The sequence below is a fragment of the Coregonus clupeaformis genome, chromosome 36 (assembly GCF_020615455.1).
Source record: "Coregonus clupeaformis isolate EN_2021a chromosome 36, ASM2061545v1, whole genome shotgun sequence".
Lineage (NCBI taxonomy): Eukaryota > Metazoa > Chordata > Actinopteri > Salmoniformes > Salmonidae > Coregonus > Coregonus clupeaformis.
The window spans coordinates 10,672,186-10,690,340 of NC_059227.1; the positions used below are offsets into that span (position 1 = coordinate 10,672,186).

At 43.6% G+C, this 18,155-nt stretch overlaps 1 protein-coding gene across 3 annotated transcripts in view; it reads left to right on the top strand.

The window, feature by feature from the left end:
* The window catches only part of LOC121552196 (RAC-alpha serine/threonine-protein kinase), a 37,595-nt gene extending 19,440 nt beyond the window's left edge, over nucleotides 1-18,155 (top strand). Inside the window, exons 3-14 of one of the 3 annotated variants that reach the window (XM_041864924.2) lie at nucleotides 9,322-9,450; nucleotides 9,679-9,793; nucleotides 13,275-13,401; nucleotides 13,529-13,660; nucleotides 13,770-13,835; nucleotides 13,956-14,024; nucleotides 14,168-14,293; nucleotides 14,407-14,535; nucleotides 14,862-15,076; nucleotides 15,536-15,623; nucleotides 15,720-15,822; nucleotides 17,246-18,155. In XM_041864924.2, coding sequence (XP_041720858.1) covers nucleotides 9,322-9,450; nucleotides 9,679-9,793; nucleotides 13,275-13,401; nucleotides 13,529-13,660; nucleotides 13,770-13,835; nucleotides 13,956-14,024; nucleotides 14,168-14,293; nucleotides 14,407-14,535; nucleotides 14,862-15,076; nucleotides 15,536-15,623; nucleotides 15,720-15,822; nucleotides 17,246-17,325 — 1,379 coding nt within the window. In that variant the 3' untranslated portion in view covers nucleotides 17,326-18,155. Of the gene's footprint in view, nucleotides 1-9,321; nucleotides 9,451-9,678; nucleotides 9,794-12,528; nucleotides 12,669-13,274; nucleotides 13,402-13,528; nucleotides 13,661-13,769; nucleotides 13,836-13,955; nucleotides 14,025-14,167; nucleotides 14,294-14,406; nucleotides 14,536-14,861; nucleotides 15,077-15,535; nucleotides 15,624-15,719; nucleotides 15,823-17,245 lie in introns of those variants that run through there. The other 2 variants (XM_041864925.2, XM_041864926.2) reach the window with 2 other exon arrangements.

Here is an 18,155-nt window from a genome sequence, read left to right on the forward strand (position 1 = left end):
AGCACTACTGGCATGTCAGTCTGTCAAGCAACACATTAAATGGGGTCAAATGTATTATAATTCACACAGGTACTAATGATTTAATGGCAATGAGAAGACATGTAGATCCTGCAATGCAGCAAGTGGCAGCCAGAGTTGCAGACGGATTTCCTAACACAAAATCACTGTGTCCACCCTGTTGTTACGTGGAGATGTGCTCTTCCACATTATTCAGAGCAACAATGCTGAGCTGTCTATAGGCTGTGCTCTATTGAACAATGTTTACCTAGCGAACCACCATGACATTCACTACCAGCTGATGTACAACCTAGTACACTTGATCAAACAGGGTGTCAAGGTGTATGCTAGGAAACTGAAAGAAACTGCTCTGGGACAAAGCAAAAACCAAAATAAGATGAACTTTGCCATACATCCTCCAAGATCACGACCACCAGCCCCCACCCAGAGAAACCAACACCACCCTATACCACCAGGCCCCATCCAGAGAGGCCAGCTCCACCCTGCACCATCGGGCCCCATCCAGAGACCAGCTCCACCCTGCACCATCGGGCCCCTTCCAGAGAGGCAAGTTCGACCCTGCAACATCGGGCCCCTTCCAGAGTGGACAGCACCACCCACCCCACTACCCCCATGCTAACAGGACAACACCCCAATCAGAAGAGACCAACAGTCCAGAAGTGGCATGAAGAATAGAGCACCCTGCTGCAGCTGAGCTAAACCAGACAAGGCATCTGCTAAACATAATCTCCTCAGAAAGCCATTCATTCCTTCTTTGTTATTATCAAAAATATAATTATTAGAAATACAACCCATTATCATTGAGTGGCGCAGCGGTCTAAGGCACTGCATCTCAGTGCTTGAGGCGTCAATTTTTTTAATTTTTTTTATTTAACCTTTATTTAACCAGGTAAGCCAGTTGAGAACAAGTTCTCATTTACAACTGCGACCTGGCCAAGATAAAGCAAAGCAGTGCGATAAAAACAACAAGATAGAGTTACATATGGGGTAAAACAAAACATAAAGTCAAAAATACAACAGAAAATATATATACAGTGTGTGCAAATGTAGCAAGTTATGGAGGTAAGGCAATAAATAGGCCATAGTGCAAAATAATTACAATTAGTATTAACACTGGAATGATAGATGTGCAAGAGATTATGTGCAAATAGAGATACTGGGGTGCAAATTAGCAAAATAAATAACAATATGGGGATGAGGTAGTTGGGTGGGCTAATTTCAGATGGGCTGTGTACAGGTGCAGTGATCGGTAAGGTGCTCTGACAACTGATGCTTAAAGTTAGTGAGGGAGATAAGAGTCTCCAGCTTCAGCAATTTTTGCAATTCGTCCCAGTCATTGGCAGCAGAGAACTGGAAGGAATGGCAGCCAAAGGAGGTGTTGGCTTTGGGGATGACCAGTGAGATAAACCTGCTGGAGCGCATACTACGGATGGGTGTTGCTATGGTGACCAATGAGCTAAGATAGGGCGGGGATTTGCCTAGCAGTGATTTATAGATGGCCTGGAGCCACTACAGCCACTACAGACCCCCTGGTTCGATTCCAGGCTGTATCACAACCGGCCGTGATTGGGAGTCCCATAGGGCAGCGCACAATTGGCCCAGCGTTGTCCGGGTAGGCCGTCATTGTAAATAAGAATTTGTTCTTAACTGACTTGCCTAGTTAAATAAAGGTTAAAAAAATATATATATACACACGTATACATACAGCTGTGGAAAAAATTAAGAGACCACTGCAACATTTCTCTGGTTTTACTATTTATAGGTATGTGTTTGGGTAAAAAATAAAAAAATTGTTTTATTCTATAAACTACTGACATTTCTCCCAAATTCCAAATAAAAATGTAATTTAGAGCATTTATTTGCAGAAAATGACAACTGGTCAAAATAACAAAAACAATGTCAGAGCAAAAGGAAGCAAGTTTTCTTCCAGGACAACCTTGTACGTGGCTTGATTCATGCGTCCTTCACAAAGACAAATCTGCCTGATTCCAGGCATGATGAAGCACCCCCAGATCATCACCGAACCTCCACCAAATGTCACAGTGGGTGCGAGACACTGTGGCTTGTAGTCCTCTCCAGGTCTCCGTCTAACCATTAGACGACCAGGTGTTGGGCAAAGCTGAAAATTGGACTCATCAAGAAGATGAAGATGACCTTACTCCAGTCCTCTACGGTCCAATCCTTATGGTCTTTTGCAAACCTCAGCCTGGCTCTTCTTTGCTTATCATTGATGAAGGGCTTTTTTCTAGCTTTGCACGACTTCAGCCCTGCCCCTAGGAGCCTGTTTCAAACCGTCCTCGCTGTGCACTTCACCCCAGCTGCCGTTTGCCATTCTTTTCTTTTTGAAAGTCACTTGATGTCATCCTATGGTTGTTGAATGGCATTCAAATGAGTTGGCGGTCATCCTGGTCAGTAGAGAGTCGTTTTCGCCCTCTGCCGGTCTGTAGCTTTGTTGTCCCCAATGTCTGCTGCTTGACCTTGTTCTTATCAACCGCCATCTTTGAAATTTTAAGGATGGAAGCATCCTGATGCTCACTGTATCCCTCCGCCAGTAAAGCCAGAATTGAACCCTTCTTTTCCTCACTCAAAACTTTCCTTTTCAACTCTTTTGGCATGGTCAATAGTTAATTTTTGATTAATATTACTTACTATTAGCACTGTTTTTGCCATCCAGCTGGTCCTATTGCAAGAGGATAGTGATGACCACAGCAGTGGTTTTTATACTTTTCCTCGTTAAATAAGATTTGGTTCAGGTGATCACCTAATCAGTACCTAATTCAGTAGAATGAGGTGTGCCTGTGTTGGAATTCAACAGACACTGGAATGGAATGTCTGTCATACATGTAGAGATGCTGATTTAAGAATTATTTTCAGTGGTCTCTTAATTTTTTCCATAAGCTACTCAGGAAAGGGTTAAAGTTAGCTCATATGAATATATCTAGCCTCATGAGATGAGTAATTTGCTCATCTTAGATAATATAAATATGTTAGCCATTTTTGAGGCTCAGACAGCACCTTTTGATACAGCAGTAGGAATACAAGGATATAACATATACTGAACAAAAATATAAAAGCAACATACAATAATTTCAAAGATTTTACTGAGTTACAGTTAATATAAGGACATCAGTCAATTGAAATAAATTCATTAGGCCCTCATCTATGGATTTCACATGACTGGGAATACAGATATGCATCTGAAGAAGAAAAAAAACAGTCAGTATCTGGTGTGACCACCATTTGCCTCATGCAGCGTGACGCATCTCCTTAGCATAGAGTTGATCAGGCTGTTGATTGTGGCCTGTGGAATGTTGTCCCACTCCTCTTCAATGGCTGTGCAAAATTGCTGGATATTGGCGGGAACTGGAACATGCTGTTGTACATGTCGATCCAGAGCATCGCAAACATCCTCAATGTGTGACATGTCTGGTGAGTATGCAGGCCATGGAAGAACTGGGACATTTTCAGCTTCCAGGAATTGTGTACAGATCCTTGCGACATGGGGCCATGCATTATCATGCTGAAACATGAGGTGATGGTGGCGGATGAATGGGCCTCAGGATCTCATCACGGTATCTCTGTGCATTCAAATTGCCATCAATAAAATGCAATTCTGCTCGTTGTCCACAGCTTATGCCTGCCCATGCCATAACCCCACCATGGGGCACTCTATTCACAACGCTGACATCAGCAAACCGCTCGCCCACACGTCACAATCTGACATCTGCCCGGTACAGTTGAAACCGGGATTAATCCGTGAAGAGCACACTTCTCCAGGGTGCCAGTGGCCATCGGAGGTGAGCATTTGCCCCACTGAAGTCGGTTAAGGCGCCGAACTCCAGTCAGGTCAAGACCCTGGTGAGTACAATGAGCATGCAGATGAGCATCCCTGAGACGTTCTGACAGTTTGTGCAGAAACTATTCGGTTGTGCAAACCCACAGTTTCAACAGCTGTCCGGGTGGCTGGTCTAAGACGATCCCGCAGGTGAAGAAGCCGGATGTGGAGGTCCTGGGCTGGCGTGGTTACACATGGTCTGCGGTTGTGAGGCCGGTTGGATGTACTGCCAAATTCTCTAAAACGTTGGAGGCGGCTTATGGTAGAGAAATTAACATTCAATTCTCTGGCAACAGCTCTGGTGGACATTCCTGCAGTCAGCATGCCAATTGCACGCTCCCTCAAAACTTGTGACATCTGTGGCATTGTGTTGTGACAAAACTGCACATTTTAGAGTGGCCTTTTATTGTCCCCAGCACAAGCTGCACCTGTGTAATGATCATGCTATTTAATCAGCTTCTTGATATGCCACACCTGGCAGGTGGATGGATTATCTTGGCAAAGGAGAAATGCTCACTAACAGGGATGTAAACAAATGTGTGCATAACATTTGAGAGAAATAAGCTTTTTGTGCATATGGAAAATTTCTGGGATCTTTTATTTTAGCTCATGAAACATGGGACCAACACTTTACATGTTACGTTTATATTTTTGTTCAGTGTATATCGAAAACACAGGAATGTCTACGGGGGAGGTGTTGCTGTATATATTCAGAGCCACATACCTGTAAAGCTCAGAGAGGATCTCATGACAAATGAAGTAGAAGTGCTGTGGTTGCAGATTCACCTGCATCATCTGAAGCCTCTTATTTTAGGGTGCTGAGTGCGAACTGTCAGTATCTGGAGAATACAGTGCCTTGCAAAAGTATTCATCCCCCTTGGCATTTTTCCTATTTTGTTGCATTACAACATGTAATTTTAATGGATTTTTATTTGGATTTCTTGTAATGGACATACACAAAATAGTCCAAATTGGTGAAGTGAAATGAAAAAAATTACTTGTTTCAAAAAAGTCTAACAAATAAATAACGGAAAAGTGGTGCGTGCAAATGTATTCACGCCCTTTGCTATGAAGCCCCTAAATAAGATCTGGTGCCACCAATTACCTTCAGAAGTCACATAATTAGTTAAATAAAGTCTAAGTGTCACATGATCTGTCACATGATCTCAGTATATATACACCTGTTCTGAAAGGCCCCAGAGTCTGCAACACCACTAAGCAAGGGGCACCACCAAGCAAGTGGCACCATGAAGACCAGGGAGCTCTCCAAACAGGTCAGGGAAAAAGTTGTGGAGAAGTACAGATCAGGGTTGGGTTCTAAAAAAATATCAGAAACTTTGAACATCCCACGGAGCACCATTAAATCCATTATTAAAAAATGGAAAGAATATGGCACCACAACAAACCTGCCAAGAGAGGCCCGCCCACCAAAACTCATGGGAGGGGTTAATCAGAGAAGCAACAAAGAGACCAAAGATAACCCTGAAGGAGCTGCAAAGCTCCACAGCGGAGATTGGAGTATCTGTCCATAGGACCACTTTAAGCTGTACACTCCACAGAGCTGGGCTTTACGGAAGAGTGGCCAGAAAAAAGCCATTGCTTAAAGAAAAAAAGAAGCAAACACTTTTGGTGTTCGCCAAAAGGCATGTGGGAGACTCCCCAAACATATGGAAGAAGGTACTCTGGTCAGATGAGACTAAAATTGAGCTTTGTGGCCATCAAGGAAAACGCTATGTCTGGCGCAAACCCAACACTTCTCATCACCCCGAGAATACCATCCCCACAGTGAAGCATGGTGGTGGCAGCATCATGCTGTGGGGATGTTTGTCATTGGCAGGGACTGGGAGACTGGTCAGAATTGAAGGAATGATGGATGGCGCTAAATACAGGGAAATTCTTGAGGGAAACCTGTTTCAGACTTCCAGAGATTTGAGACTGGGATGGAGGTTCACCTTCCAGCAGGACAATGACCCTAAGCATACTGCTAAAGCAACACTCGAGTGGTTTAAGGGGAAACATTGAAATGTCTTGGAATGGCCTAGTCAAAGCCCAGACCTCCATCCAATTGAGAATCTGTGGTATGACTTATAGATTGCTGTACACCAGCGGAACCCATCTAACTTGAAAGAGCTGGAGCAGTTTTTCCTTGAAGAATGGGCAAAAATCCCAGTGGCTAGATGTGCCAAGCTTATAGAGACATACCCCAAGAGACTTGCAGCTGTAATTGCTGCAAAAGGTGGCTCTACAAAGTATTGACTTTGGGGGGGTGAATAGTTATGCACGCTCAAGTTTTCAGTTTTTTTTGTCTTATTTCTTGTTTGTTTCACAATAAAACATATTTTGCATCTTCAAAGTGGTAGGCATGTTGTGTAAATCAAATGAAACAATCCCCCCCAAAATCCATTTTAATTACAAGTTGTAAGGCAACAAAATAGGAAAAATGCCAAGGGGGGGGGGGTGAATACTTTCGCAAGCCACTGTATGTGTGTGATGTTAGATAAGGTCTCTGATGCTAACAGAGAAATGTATTTTCTACCTAAAAATAGTCAAGCACCCTTTGCTGGCTCTAACAGCTGTTGGAGAGAGTTGTGTTAGAACAAATACAATGCTAACTTTCAGCATGCATATAGGGAAGGGCACCCAACTTGTACTGCACTGACTCAGATGACTGATGATTGGCCAAAAGAAATGGATAATAAGATGGTAGTTGGAGCTGTATTGCTAGATTTCAGTGCAGCGTTTGATGTTATTGATCATAATTTGTTATTGAAAAAACTTTACATCACCTGTCATCACATGGTTGGAGAGTTACTTATCCAATAGAACTCAGAATATTCTTCAATCCCTCGGGGCAGTTACTTTTCTCTATTTTGACAAATTATTTACCACTTGTCTTACAAGAAGCTAAAATGACTATGTATGCTGATGATTACACACACTACATATCAGCACCTACAGCCAGCGAGCTCACTGAGACTTAGCAAGGTATCAGTATCAGAATGGGTAATTAACAATAAACTGGTCTTAAATCCATCTAAAACCAAAAGCATTGTATTTGGTTCAAAGCATTCTCTTTAACCTAAACTAGAGTTGTTCATAAAGGGTCTTGAATAAGTTGAAGAAGCTGAACTCCTAGGACTAACATTGGATGGTCAGTTATCATGGTCAAGTCATATTAACTGTCCGATAATATGGTCAGGTGCAGCAAAGAAAGACCTAGCAAAGCTGCAGCTGGCTCAAAACAATGCAGCACGCCTTGCCCTTAACTGCACACACAGAACTAACGTCAACAACGTGCATGATCATTTATAACATACTTTTTCCGACATAATAAACAGTGCATTCGGAACGTATTCAGACCCCTTCACTTTTCCCACATTTTCTACACACAATACCCCATAATAACAAAGCAAAAACAGGTTTTTAGAAATCTTTGCACATTTATTACAAATACAAAACGAAAATATAATATTTCCATAAGTATTCAGACCCTTTAATCAGTACTTTGTTGAAGCACCTTTGGCAGCGAATCTTCTTGGGTATGACGCTACAAGCCTGGCACACCTGTATTTGGGGAGTTTCTCCCATTCTTCTCTGCAGATCCTCTCAAGCTCTGTCAGGTTGGATGGGGAGCGTCGCTGCACAGCTATTTTCAGGTCTCTCCAGAGATCTTAGATCGGGTTCAAATCCGGGCTCTGGCTGAGCCACCAAGGACATTCAGTGACTTGTCCCGAAGCCACTCCTGCGTTGTCTTGGCTGTGTGCTTAGGGTAGTTGTCCTGTTGGAAGGTGAACCTTCTCCCCAGTCTGAGGTCCTGAGCGCTTTGGAGCAGGTTTTCATCAAGGATCTCTCTGTACTTTGCTCCGCTCATCTTTCCCTTGATCCTGACTAGTCTCTCAGTCCCTGCCGCTGAAAAACATCCCCACAGCATGATGCTGCCACCACCATGCTTCACTGTAGGAATGATTGAGGCCACTGTGTTCTTGGGGACCTTCAATGCTGCAGACATTTTGTGGTACACTTCCCCAGATCTGTGCCTCGACACAATCCTTTTCTCTGAGCTCTACGGACAATTCCTTTGAACCTCATGGCTTGGTTTCTGCTCTGTTGTTCTTGTCTATTACTGTTCTGTACTTTGTCATGAATGTGTATGTTTTATGTGGACCCCAGGATGAGTAGCTGCTACATGCAGTAGCTAATGAGGATCCTAATAAACTAAACTTCCTGCCTGCCTGGGTAGCTCTCGATCATTTATTCATGATCATTTATTCATTATCATTTATTAATTATTCATTATTATTCATTATCTCAATTATCTACTGCGTCTTCCTCGCCTTCGCTCCTTTACCCCAACTGCACTGATCTGGCAGTAGGGTGGAGGTGTATGGATGGATTGCTTTCACCTGTCCTTACTGTATCTCTTTAGCAGCACACTGCACAGGTACTTACAGCACAGTACATTATCACCAGCTCACCCACTAAAAACATGCACCTTCAAATATGTTTTCAGGCCTATGTGCTGTTTGTAAAGTAATGGGTTTGAGATAAGTGGCGTTGGTAAGTACGTGAGTCTGAACAGGAACCATGCAACAACACTTAATAGACAGAGATGGATTGACTTTATAAGCCAACAGCTTGTTCATTAGCTCACTCTTTGCCCCAGGAGCATCCTGTGCACCTGCAGCTGTTGGCTATGTGAAAACACCATCCGGTCCATGCCACACGCATGCACACACGAAAACGCACAGGCTCGGTAGCATGCACACACTCTCTGCATTATTTATTAGGCATGCCATTGCAGTGTGTGCGTGTGAAAATAAAACAGTTTTTCAAGGATTCTGATCTCATTGCACCTCTTTGAGCAGTTAACAGATGAGTCAGCAGCAGAAGCACTGACATTAGACCTGAATTGGGTGTGTTTTTTTCTAACTGTGGTGTTTACCCATGCTGTAGTGTGTCACTTCCTGTTTTCTAGAATCTGATTGTTGATTACCAGAAGTACGTCTAGCCACAGTTACAAAAATAAAAAAATGGGTGAGACCCCGTGTTTACTAGTTGCCTGTCTTAAAGGTACAGTACAGTTTGGCAACACACACCATCAAGTGTAAAGAGGAGATAAACAAGCAATAATACAAATAAATAAAAAGGAGAAGGAAAAGGCCTATGAGGGAAGTTCCGTTTTCTCTGAAACCACCAGGAGAAAGGCCTCAGCTTGTGGTCAACCAGACTGTGAGAGAATCTGTCTTTCTCACACACTTGTCCAACGTGCTATAATTTCTAGCTCACCCTAGGGTTAGCGATAGCTCCGTGCTGTTATGGCTCTTCAGACTGGGCTAGGGATAGGATTGTACTAAGGTTGACAGAGTATTGTCCTTTCTGATGTGATATGCACTCTCCGTCTCTCTCTCTCTCTCTCTCTCTGTGTCGCTCTCTCTGTGTGTGTCTCTCGCTCTCGCTCGCTCTCTCAGGAGAGTACATAAAGACCTGGAGACCCAGGTATTTCTTGCTGAAGAGCGACGGTACGTTCATCGGGTACAAGGAGCGACCGCAAGACATCGACCAACTGGAGACGCCACTCAATAACTTCTCAGTAGCACGTAAGGCAACCCTCTGACACTCTCCGCCCTAACCACAAAATGTAACAAAATAATTGGGCAGTGTTTCTCAACTCTGGTCCTCAAGTACCTCTGAGGTTTCACATTTTTGTTCTAGCCTTGCACTATGTTCTATGCATCCCTGATGTTTCACTTGACCGCATGACATATCACTCTCTCGCTCGCTCCTTGTCTTTCTCTCCCTCTCTCTTTCTTTTTCCTTATGACCAGCAGAATGTCAGCTGATGAAAACAGAGCGTCCCAAGCCCAACACATTCATCATCCGCTGCCTGCAGTGGACCACTGTCATAGAGCGCACCTTCCACGTGGAGAGCCCAGAGGAGAGGTAGGTTACACACACAGGGCTCTATTTTAACAAACCTAACGTAATGGTAAATCTTAGTGCTGGTGGTAGGTTTGGGGGTGTGTCCGAAATACTTTAGCTATTTTCACAACAAGAATTATGGGCGCAGTAGCTGACGGTGTCGCGAAAGGGCTGGGTTTTGATTAATAAACAAGTTGTGGGTGTGGCGAGGCTTGATCCCTCACTGGCCAATCAGAACTTGCTCCATGGCTAAATATGTGGTTGCTTCAAGTTGTGTATTTAAAGGATTTTATGTATTGCGTTTTCATCAACTCCAATTAGAATGTTAGTCTGTTATAGCCTGGTTTGTTAAATAGCCTACAGAAACCAAAAATAATAAATGTAGGCCTATCCCATATTTGCTAAATATGTTGAACATGTTTGCAGTCCACATTGTTCTAAGAAATTACATAGCTTCAATATGGAAATATATATTGTTAAACATAACATTCACACTGATATAGGCCTACTGTAAAATGCATTATGTCTGAGCCATGGACATGCCTAATGTTGTCAATAAGCAAGATTAAATTCATTATTGATAAGACCTAAAAAGACAGTGAATAATTATAATAAAGTTTTATAAAACAAAAAACAACTTGTTTTTAAATACAGTTACAGGCACCATAATTGTTCCACGTGGGCATATGAGATTAGGCCTAAGACAACGTAGACTATGGAGGGTTTTACGCACATCCAAACTTTTCACAGGAGCTGGAAGAAGATCCACTATAAGGAGAAAGTGGGAATGTCCACTCACCGTTATACTGCTCCTAAATACACTACCGGTCAAAAGTTTTAGAACACCTACTCATTCAAGGGTTTTTCTTTATTTGTACTATTTCCTACATTGTAGAATAATAATGAAGACATCAAACTATGAAATAACACATATGGAATCATGTAGTAACCAAAAAAGTGTTAAACAAATCCAAAATATATTTTAAATGTGAGATTCTTCAAATAGCCACCCTTTGCCTTGATGACAGCTTTGCTCTCTCTTGGCATTCTTTCATAGTTTTGATGTCTTCACTATTCTACAATGTAGAAAATAGTAAGAAAAAAAAAAAAACTTGAATAAGTAGGTGTTCTAAAACTTTTGACCAGTAGTGTGTGTGTGTGTGTGTGTGTATATATATATATATATACAGTGGGGAGAACAAGTATTTGATACACTGCCGATTTTGCAGGTTTTCCTACTTACAAAGCATGTAGAGGTCTCTAATTTTTATCATAGGTACACTTCAACTGTGAGAGACAGAATCTAAAACAAAAATCCAGAAAATCACATTGTATGATTTTTAAGTAATTAATTTGCATTTTATTGCATGACATAAGTATTTGATACATCAGAAAAGCAGAACTTAATATTTGGTACAGAAACCTTTGTTTGCAATTACAGAGCATACATTTCCTGTAGGTCTTGACCAGGTTTGCACACACTGCAGCAGGGATTTTGGCCCACTCCTCCATACAGACCTTCTACAGATCCTTCAGGTTTCGGGGCTGTCGCTGGGCAATACGGACTTTCAGCTCCCTCCAAATATTTTCTATTGGGTTCAGGTCTGGAGACTGGCTAGGCCACTCCAGGACCTTGAGATGCTTCTTACGGAGCCACTCCTTAGTTGCCCTGGCTGTGTGTTTTGGGTCGTTGTCATGCTGGAAGACCCAGCCACGACCCATCTTCAATGCTCTTACTGAGGGAAGGAGGTTGTTGGCCAAGATCTCCCCTCAATACGGTGCAGTCGTCCTGTCCCCTTTGCAGAAAAGCATCCCCAAAGAATGATGTTTCCACCTCCATGCTTCACGGTTGGGATGGTGTTCTTGGGGTTGTACTCATCCTTCTTCTTCCTCCAAAGTTTAGACCAAAAAGCTCTATTTTTGTCTCATCAGACCACATGACCTTCTCCCATTCCTCGTCTGGATCATCCAGATGGTCATTGGCAAACTTCAGACGGGCCTGGACATGCGCTGGCTTGAGCAGGGGGACCTTGCGTGCGCTGCAGGATTTTAATCCATGACGGCGTAGTGTGTTACTAATTGTTTTCTTTGAGACTGTGGTCCCAGCTCTCTTCAGGTCATTGACCAGGTCCTGCCATGTAGTTCTGGGCTGATCCCTCACCTTCCTCATGATCATTGATGCCCCACGAGGTGAGATCTTGCATGGAGCCCCAGACCGAGGGTGATTGACCGTCATCTTGAACTTCTTCCATTTTCTAATAATTGCGCCAACAGTTGTTGCCTTCTCACCAAGCTGCTTGCCTATTGTCCTGTAGCCCATCCCAGCCTTGTGCAGGTCTACAGTTTTATCCCTGATGTCCTTACACAGCTCTCTGGTCTTGGCCATTGTGGAGAGGTTGGAGTCTGTTTGATTGAGTGTGTGGACAGGTGTCTTTTATACAGGTAACGAGTTCAAACAGGTGCAGTTAATACAGGTAATGAGTGGAGAACAGGAGGGCATCATAAAGAAAAACTAACAGGTCTGTGAGAGACGGAATTCTTACTGGTTTGTAGGTGATCAAATACTTATGTCATGCAATAAAATGCAAATTAATTACTTAAAAATCATACAATGTGATTTTCTGGATTTTAGATTTTTTAGATTCCGTCTCTCACAGTTGAAGTGTACCTATGATAAAAAATTACAGACCTCTACATGCTTTGTAAGTAGGAAAACCTGCAAAATCGGCAGTGTATCAAATACTTGTTCTCCCCACTGTATATATATAAATATAAATATAGCCTACACGCGGATTAAGCACCACGGACAGCGATCAGAATTCCCGCAATTTGATAGTTGGGTCCAACAGAAGAAAGTGGAAGATGCATCTTTTGACAAAATGATCAACAAAAAACAGTAAGCAGTCTTTTTAAATAACTTGATCTTCCTAAACAGGCTTCCTACAGTTACTGACACCTTTCATGCGCACTGCACATAATGAGTCCAAACTTTTCACAGAAGCTGGAAAAAAATAATGTCCAATGTAAATAGAAAAGGGGAATGTCTGTTGACTGTTTTTTGCTGCTCGGGATATTTTAATAAAACATTAGTGATGTACAGTACATAAGGCTACTGCGTGTGACTCCGCTGGCAAAATCAATACCATAACCAATTGCGTTAGCGCTAAGACCAGCTTTTGGTCAGTCTTAAATATCCCTAGTTGCGCTGACTGAAATTCGTATAATTATTATGATTTTTTTTTTGCGCTGACCAAAATTGGCGTATTGGCGCACGTTTTTAAGGACACATCTTAAATATTTCCACCCCTCCCACCTCAGCGCAAGCGAGCGGATGTTAGACAGGTAAATTGCTGAACCTGGCATAAGGGGTGGAAAATGAAAGTGCGACAGTTTTTACTTGACGAAATTGCAAACTAAGGTTCATTTGACACTTGCGCATCCTTAGCACCAGCCGAAAATAGAGCCCGTAGAGTCATCCCCCTCTGGTTCCTTCCATCCTTAGGGAGCAGTGGACGAAGGCCATCCAGGAGGTGTCTGATGGGCTGCAGAAACAGGAAGAGGAGAGGATGGACTCCTCGCCAGACCCCATGGACATGGAGATGTACCTCACCAAACCCAAACTTAAAGTGGTGCGTACACCCAACCCTAGCCCTAACCCTTTGTGCTCAGCATTTTTGCTACTTTAATACAAGACAAATACCAGCGGCAGGGTTTAGATATGGTAAAATAAAGTTGATCCAACTGTTCCTCTCCTAGACTATGCACGACTTTGAATACCTCAAGCTCTTGGGAAAAGGCACTTTTGGGAAGGTTATCCTGGTGAAGGAAAAAGCCACAGGAAAATACTACGCTATGAAAATCCTCAAGAAAGAAGTGATTGTGGCGAAAGTGAGTAGATGAGTGTGTGCGTGTGCCTTTGTCGTTTGTCTCAGTTCGTGTCTGCACATACTGGTATTTCCTTTACTTGGCTCAAGCTCATCTCCTTTAACTTCTCTAGGATGAAGTAGCACACACGCTCACTGAAAACAGAGTACTGCAGAAAGCCAAACACCCCTTCTTAACGGTGAGAGACCATTCCATTGGTGTGCAACAGAACGTCTGTTCCCTCGGTTTACTGTTATACTAATATAAATGGGTAACCTTATTGTGTTTCTGAAACGTTTTCCTTCTCCTTTCCATTAAGGGTCTGAAGTACTCCTTCCAGACGCCTGACCGCTTGTGTTTCGTCATGGAGTATGCCAACGGAGGAGAGGTGAGTACTGTGTTGCATTTTACCTGGGGTAAAGGCCTTATCAGTGAGGTGAAATACTCCATAGACTGTAATGAATAGAACAGACATGGTTCCTTAATCTACATGGCAGACAATTGACACAATCACCATCTCCTTCCACCCAGCTGTTCTTCCACCTATCACGAGACCGTGTGTTCTCCGAGGAGAGGGCCCGGTTCTACGGAGCGGAGATCGTGTCGGCGCTGGACTACCTCCACTTGGAGAAGAACGTGGTTTACAGGGACCTGAAGGTGAGTTAAGGAGTCGGAAAACGTATCGCAATGGAAAATACAAATCTGTGTCCTTATTGGAGCCTCCCTATTCCCAAACTCACCTTGTGAAAATCTCTCTTTCTCTACTGTAGCTGGAAAACCTGATGCTGGACAAAGACGGCCACATCAAGATCACAGACTTTGGCCTGTGTAAGGAGGGCATCAAGGATGGGGCCACCATGAAGACCTTCTGTGGGACGCCAGAGTACCTGGCCCCTGAGGTAAAAGCCTACCCATCAACCCTGTTCTTCAACTGATAGAAAGCTGTCAATGAATCAGAACCACTAACGTAGAAGATAAGGGCGGCAGGTAGCTTAGTGGTTAAGGTCGCTGGTTCTAATCCCCGAGCCGACTAGGTGAACAATCTGTCGATGTGCCCTTGAGCAAGGCACTTAACCCTAATTGCTCCTGTAAGTCGCTCTGGATAAGAGCGTCTGCTAAATGACTAAACATGTAAAAAAATATAAGGGTTTGAAAGCCCTTCCAGAGGACCTACTAGCCACCTGTACATGACTCATGTTCTACCTCCCCCCTTCCTAACACACAGGTGCTGGAGGACAATGACTATGGTCGTGCTGTGGACTGGTGGGGTCTAGGTGTGGTCATGTATGAGATGATGTGCGGTCGGCTGCCGTTCTACAACCAGGACCATGAGAAGCTATTTGAGCTGATCCTGATGGAGGAGATCCGCTTCCCTAGAACCCTGGGCCCTGAGGGAAAGTCCCTGCTCTCTGGCCTGCTCAAGAAGGACCCCAAGCAGAGGTAAGACGGGTGTGTGTGAAGTATGTTTCTGCATGCGTATGTGGTGGTGTTACGTTCACTGACCAAAAACCAAAACATGTGGGGTTTTAGTAGGGGTTTAGGAGCAGCAACAACTGGAACCTAAAAGACACCCACTAAATTTGCCCAAGAAGAGGCAAAAAACAAAACAAAAAACACACCAAACATGCAGATAGGAAGCAAATGAAAAAGGTGGAGCAAAATGAGATCAGGGAAATCAGACAAAGGAATGTTTTTCTAGATATCAAATAGTGACGCCAACTAAAGGTGTTGACCCTCCACATCTCTCAAGACAACTGGAGCACTGGGCAAGCACAGGTGAAATGCCTTCCCACTAACGAGATGGCAACCAGTACAGGTGTAACACATACTGACTAACGAGGTGACACCAATCGGTGCGCCCTACGTGCTAACCAGCTGAGTGTGTGTTCCTCTCTTTAGGTTAGGTGGAGGGCCTGATGATGCCAAGGAGATAATGCAGCACAGGTTCTTCGCTGGGATCGAGTGGGAAGACGTGTATGAGAAGAAGGTATCATATCCTTAGCTTTCTATGTGTTCTCATGGTTATGACAAGTGTTACGACAGGCAGGTGCCCACTCTCATGACTCCTTCCCTTTCCTCTCAGCTGGTCCCGCCCTTCAAGCCCCAGGTCACCTCGGAAACGGACACCCGCTATTTTGATGTGGAGTTCACCGGGCAGACCATCACCATCACGCCTCCAGGACAAGGTACCTTCCCTCCCACCTCAACAAAACATTGCTTAAAGAGATAGTTAAGGCAAAATCTATATTTTGAGTTGTCTGAAGGCCCATAGTGACAGACACCACAATAATCCATTGGTTACTTTTATGCCATTTAGCAGACGCTTTTATCCAAAGCGACTTACCGTCATGTGTGCATACATTTTTACGTATGGGTGGTCCCGGAGATCGAACCCACTACCCTGGCGTTACAAGCGCCATGCTCTACCAATTGAGCTACAGAGGACCACTTACTTCTGTCACAGCCAGGAGCTAGCATAATTAGCATTGTCCAAATTCATGAATGTAAACAGCCAGACCGATGTTAGCAAAGCTGCATTGCAAGTAGAAACTTCCTCAAAAACACTTCAAATAAGTTTGGTAGCGTCGATACTCACAATGAACCTGTCCATGTTTTCTTCCCTGCGAGATCGACGTTATTTTTGCAGTAATATCAGAATATTCGAATGCTTTGATAGTTCCATCAAGCCACCGGTGAGTTTGTTCACAGCTGATAATATAATAACCCAACCTAAGCCGGGCGGGCGGGTTGTCCGCTTTGACGCCTCGTTCAATTAGAACGTTTCTCTATTTTTGCATTTTATCGCTGGCGCTGTAGTCACACAAAACAATAAAAATGACATTCACTTTTTTTCAAGCTCATTTTAATTGGAAGAGGTAGCTAAGAGTTGAGGCTTTACCATACAGTAAATGCTAAATTAGACCAATTCATCCACTTATGGAAACACAACATCGCTATCAGCAAAGATGATTGGAGATATGGACTATCCTGCTAGCATAGTCACTGCTCTGTTTATCCCATCCTTCTCACACGCCTCTCTCTGCTTGCTTCGCCTGCCCGCTTCTCGCTTTAGAGGCATCAATTCATCCAATTTCGGCAAACACTGTAGACCATTCCACAAGCAAGGTGCAAAATAGCTAAAGGCAGATTTACCTAACTCTTAGCCTGAGTTCGCCTGAGACTGTGTCTGCTAGCTTGACCTAACTCTTAGCCTGAGTTAGCCTGAGACTGTGTCTGCTAGCTTGTATTTCTGTAGGTTAACAGAGAAGTGAGGTACGGTGGTAGTTTATGCAAAAGGCTCTATAAACCAAAAAACGTGCAATGCATCGATCTACGAGACTTCAAAGAGGACCGGCCTACTTTCTGATACTGAGTGCGGTAATGTGTTCCCCTGCAGGCCATATGTTTGACACCCCTGCTTTAAAGAGTTGATGGATTTATAGTACAATGACTACCCCTAGTGGGCTTGGTAGCTTTCATACTACTAGTTCAACCACAATTTGACTTAATTGCTTTGTTGTGTTTTATTCTTTTGGAACATGAATGTCACTTTTGAATTAATTGCACTTTAACTCTCTTTCTCTATCTTGCCCTCTATTTCCTTCCCAGATGACAGCATGGAGTCTTTCGACAGTGACAGGAGACCCCACTTCCCACAGTTCTCCTATTCTGCCAGTGGGATAGCCTGAACCTAAACCTAAGCCTAGACCCCCTCTACCCTCTCCTCACCTTCTTATGGACCATACCCCAATCTCTGAACAGAACTCATCCTCATAGGCCATCTATGACCTCACTCATGGTTATCTTCTTTTTTGTCTGTTTGTTCTGTAATTGTTGGGGCACATCTCAATTGTCTAGTGTGGCTTCTTAGCCTGTTTTCCTCTTCAGATGAGTCCAGCGGAGGAGAGGAGACAAGGAGTGCAAGGCCACTTTAGACTATTGAGAGTCTCCCTTGTTGTCACCAGTGTTTCAAATACTGTACTTGTGTTGCTTAGAGGGGAGGAGTCTGTTGCCTGCCAATAGCAACACACTTGGACTAGAGGTCAAAAGTCACTAAGATACAGTGGTGACCGGCCAACCTAATTCTTCATGGCAACATGATTTCCTGTCAATGATACAAATGCAGCTAGCCTCAAAAAAGAAGCACAGTTATACACAATCTCTGAAAATGAGCTTTTTAAACGGTACACTATCTATTTCTACAAATTATTTGCTTTATATTTTAATGCCGCAAAGGAAACATCTTTAGAAATAGTCCTCCTTCTACTAGCCACCACTGCCATTGTGCTCTCAAAGACCCCCAGATATTCAGAGGTTTGCGAGAGGTAACACTAAAGCTCCACACCTGGGTGGTGTTCAGTAGGGCACCACGAAGAAAAACATTTTGAAATAGAAAATTCCCGTAGCACAGGGATGGGCAACTTTGGTGAGGGTAGGGGCCACAAAGAATCTGAACTCATCATGAGGGGCCGCAGTGGGTCTGCTTACCCACACATGCAGTCAGTCTGGCCCTAGCCTT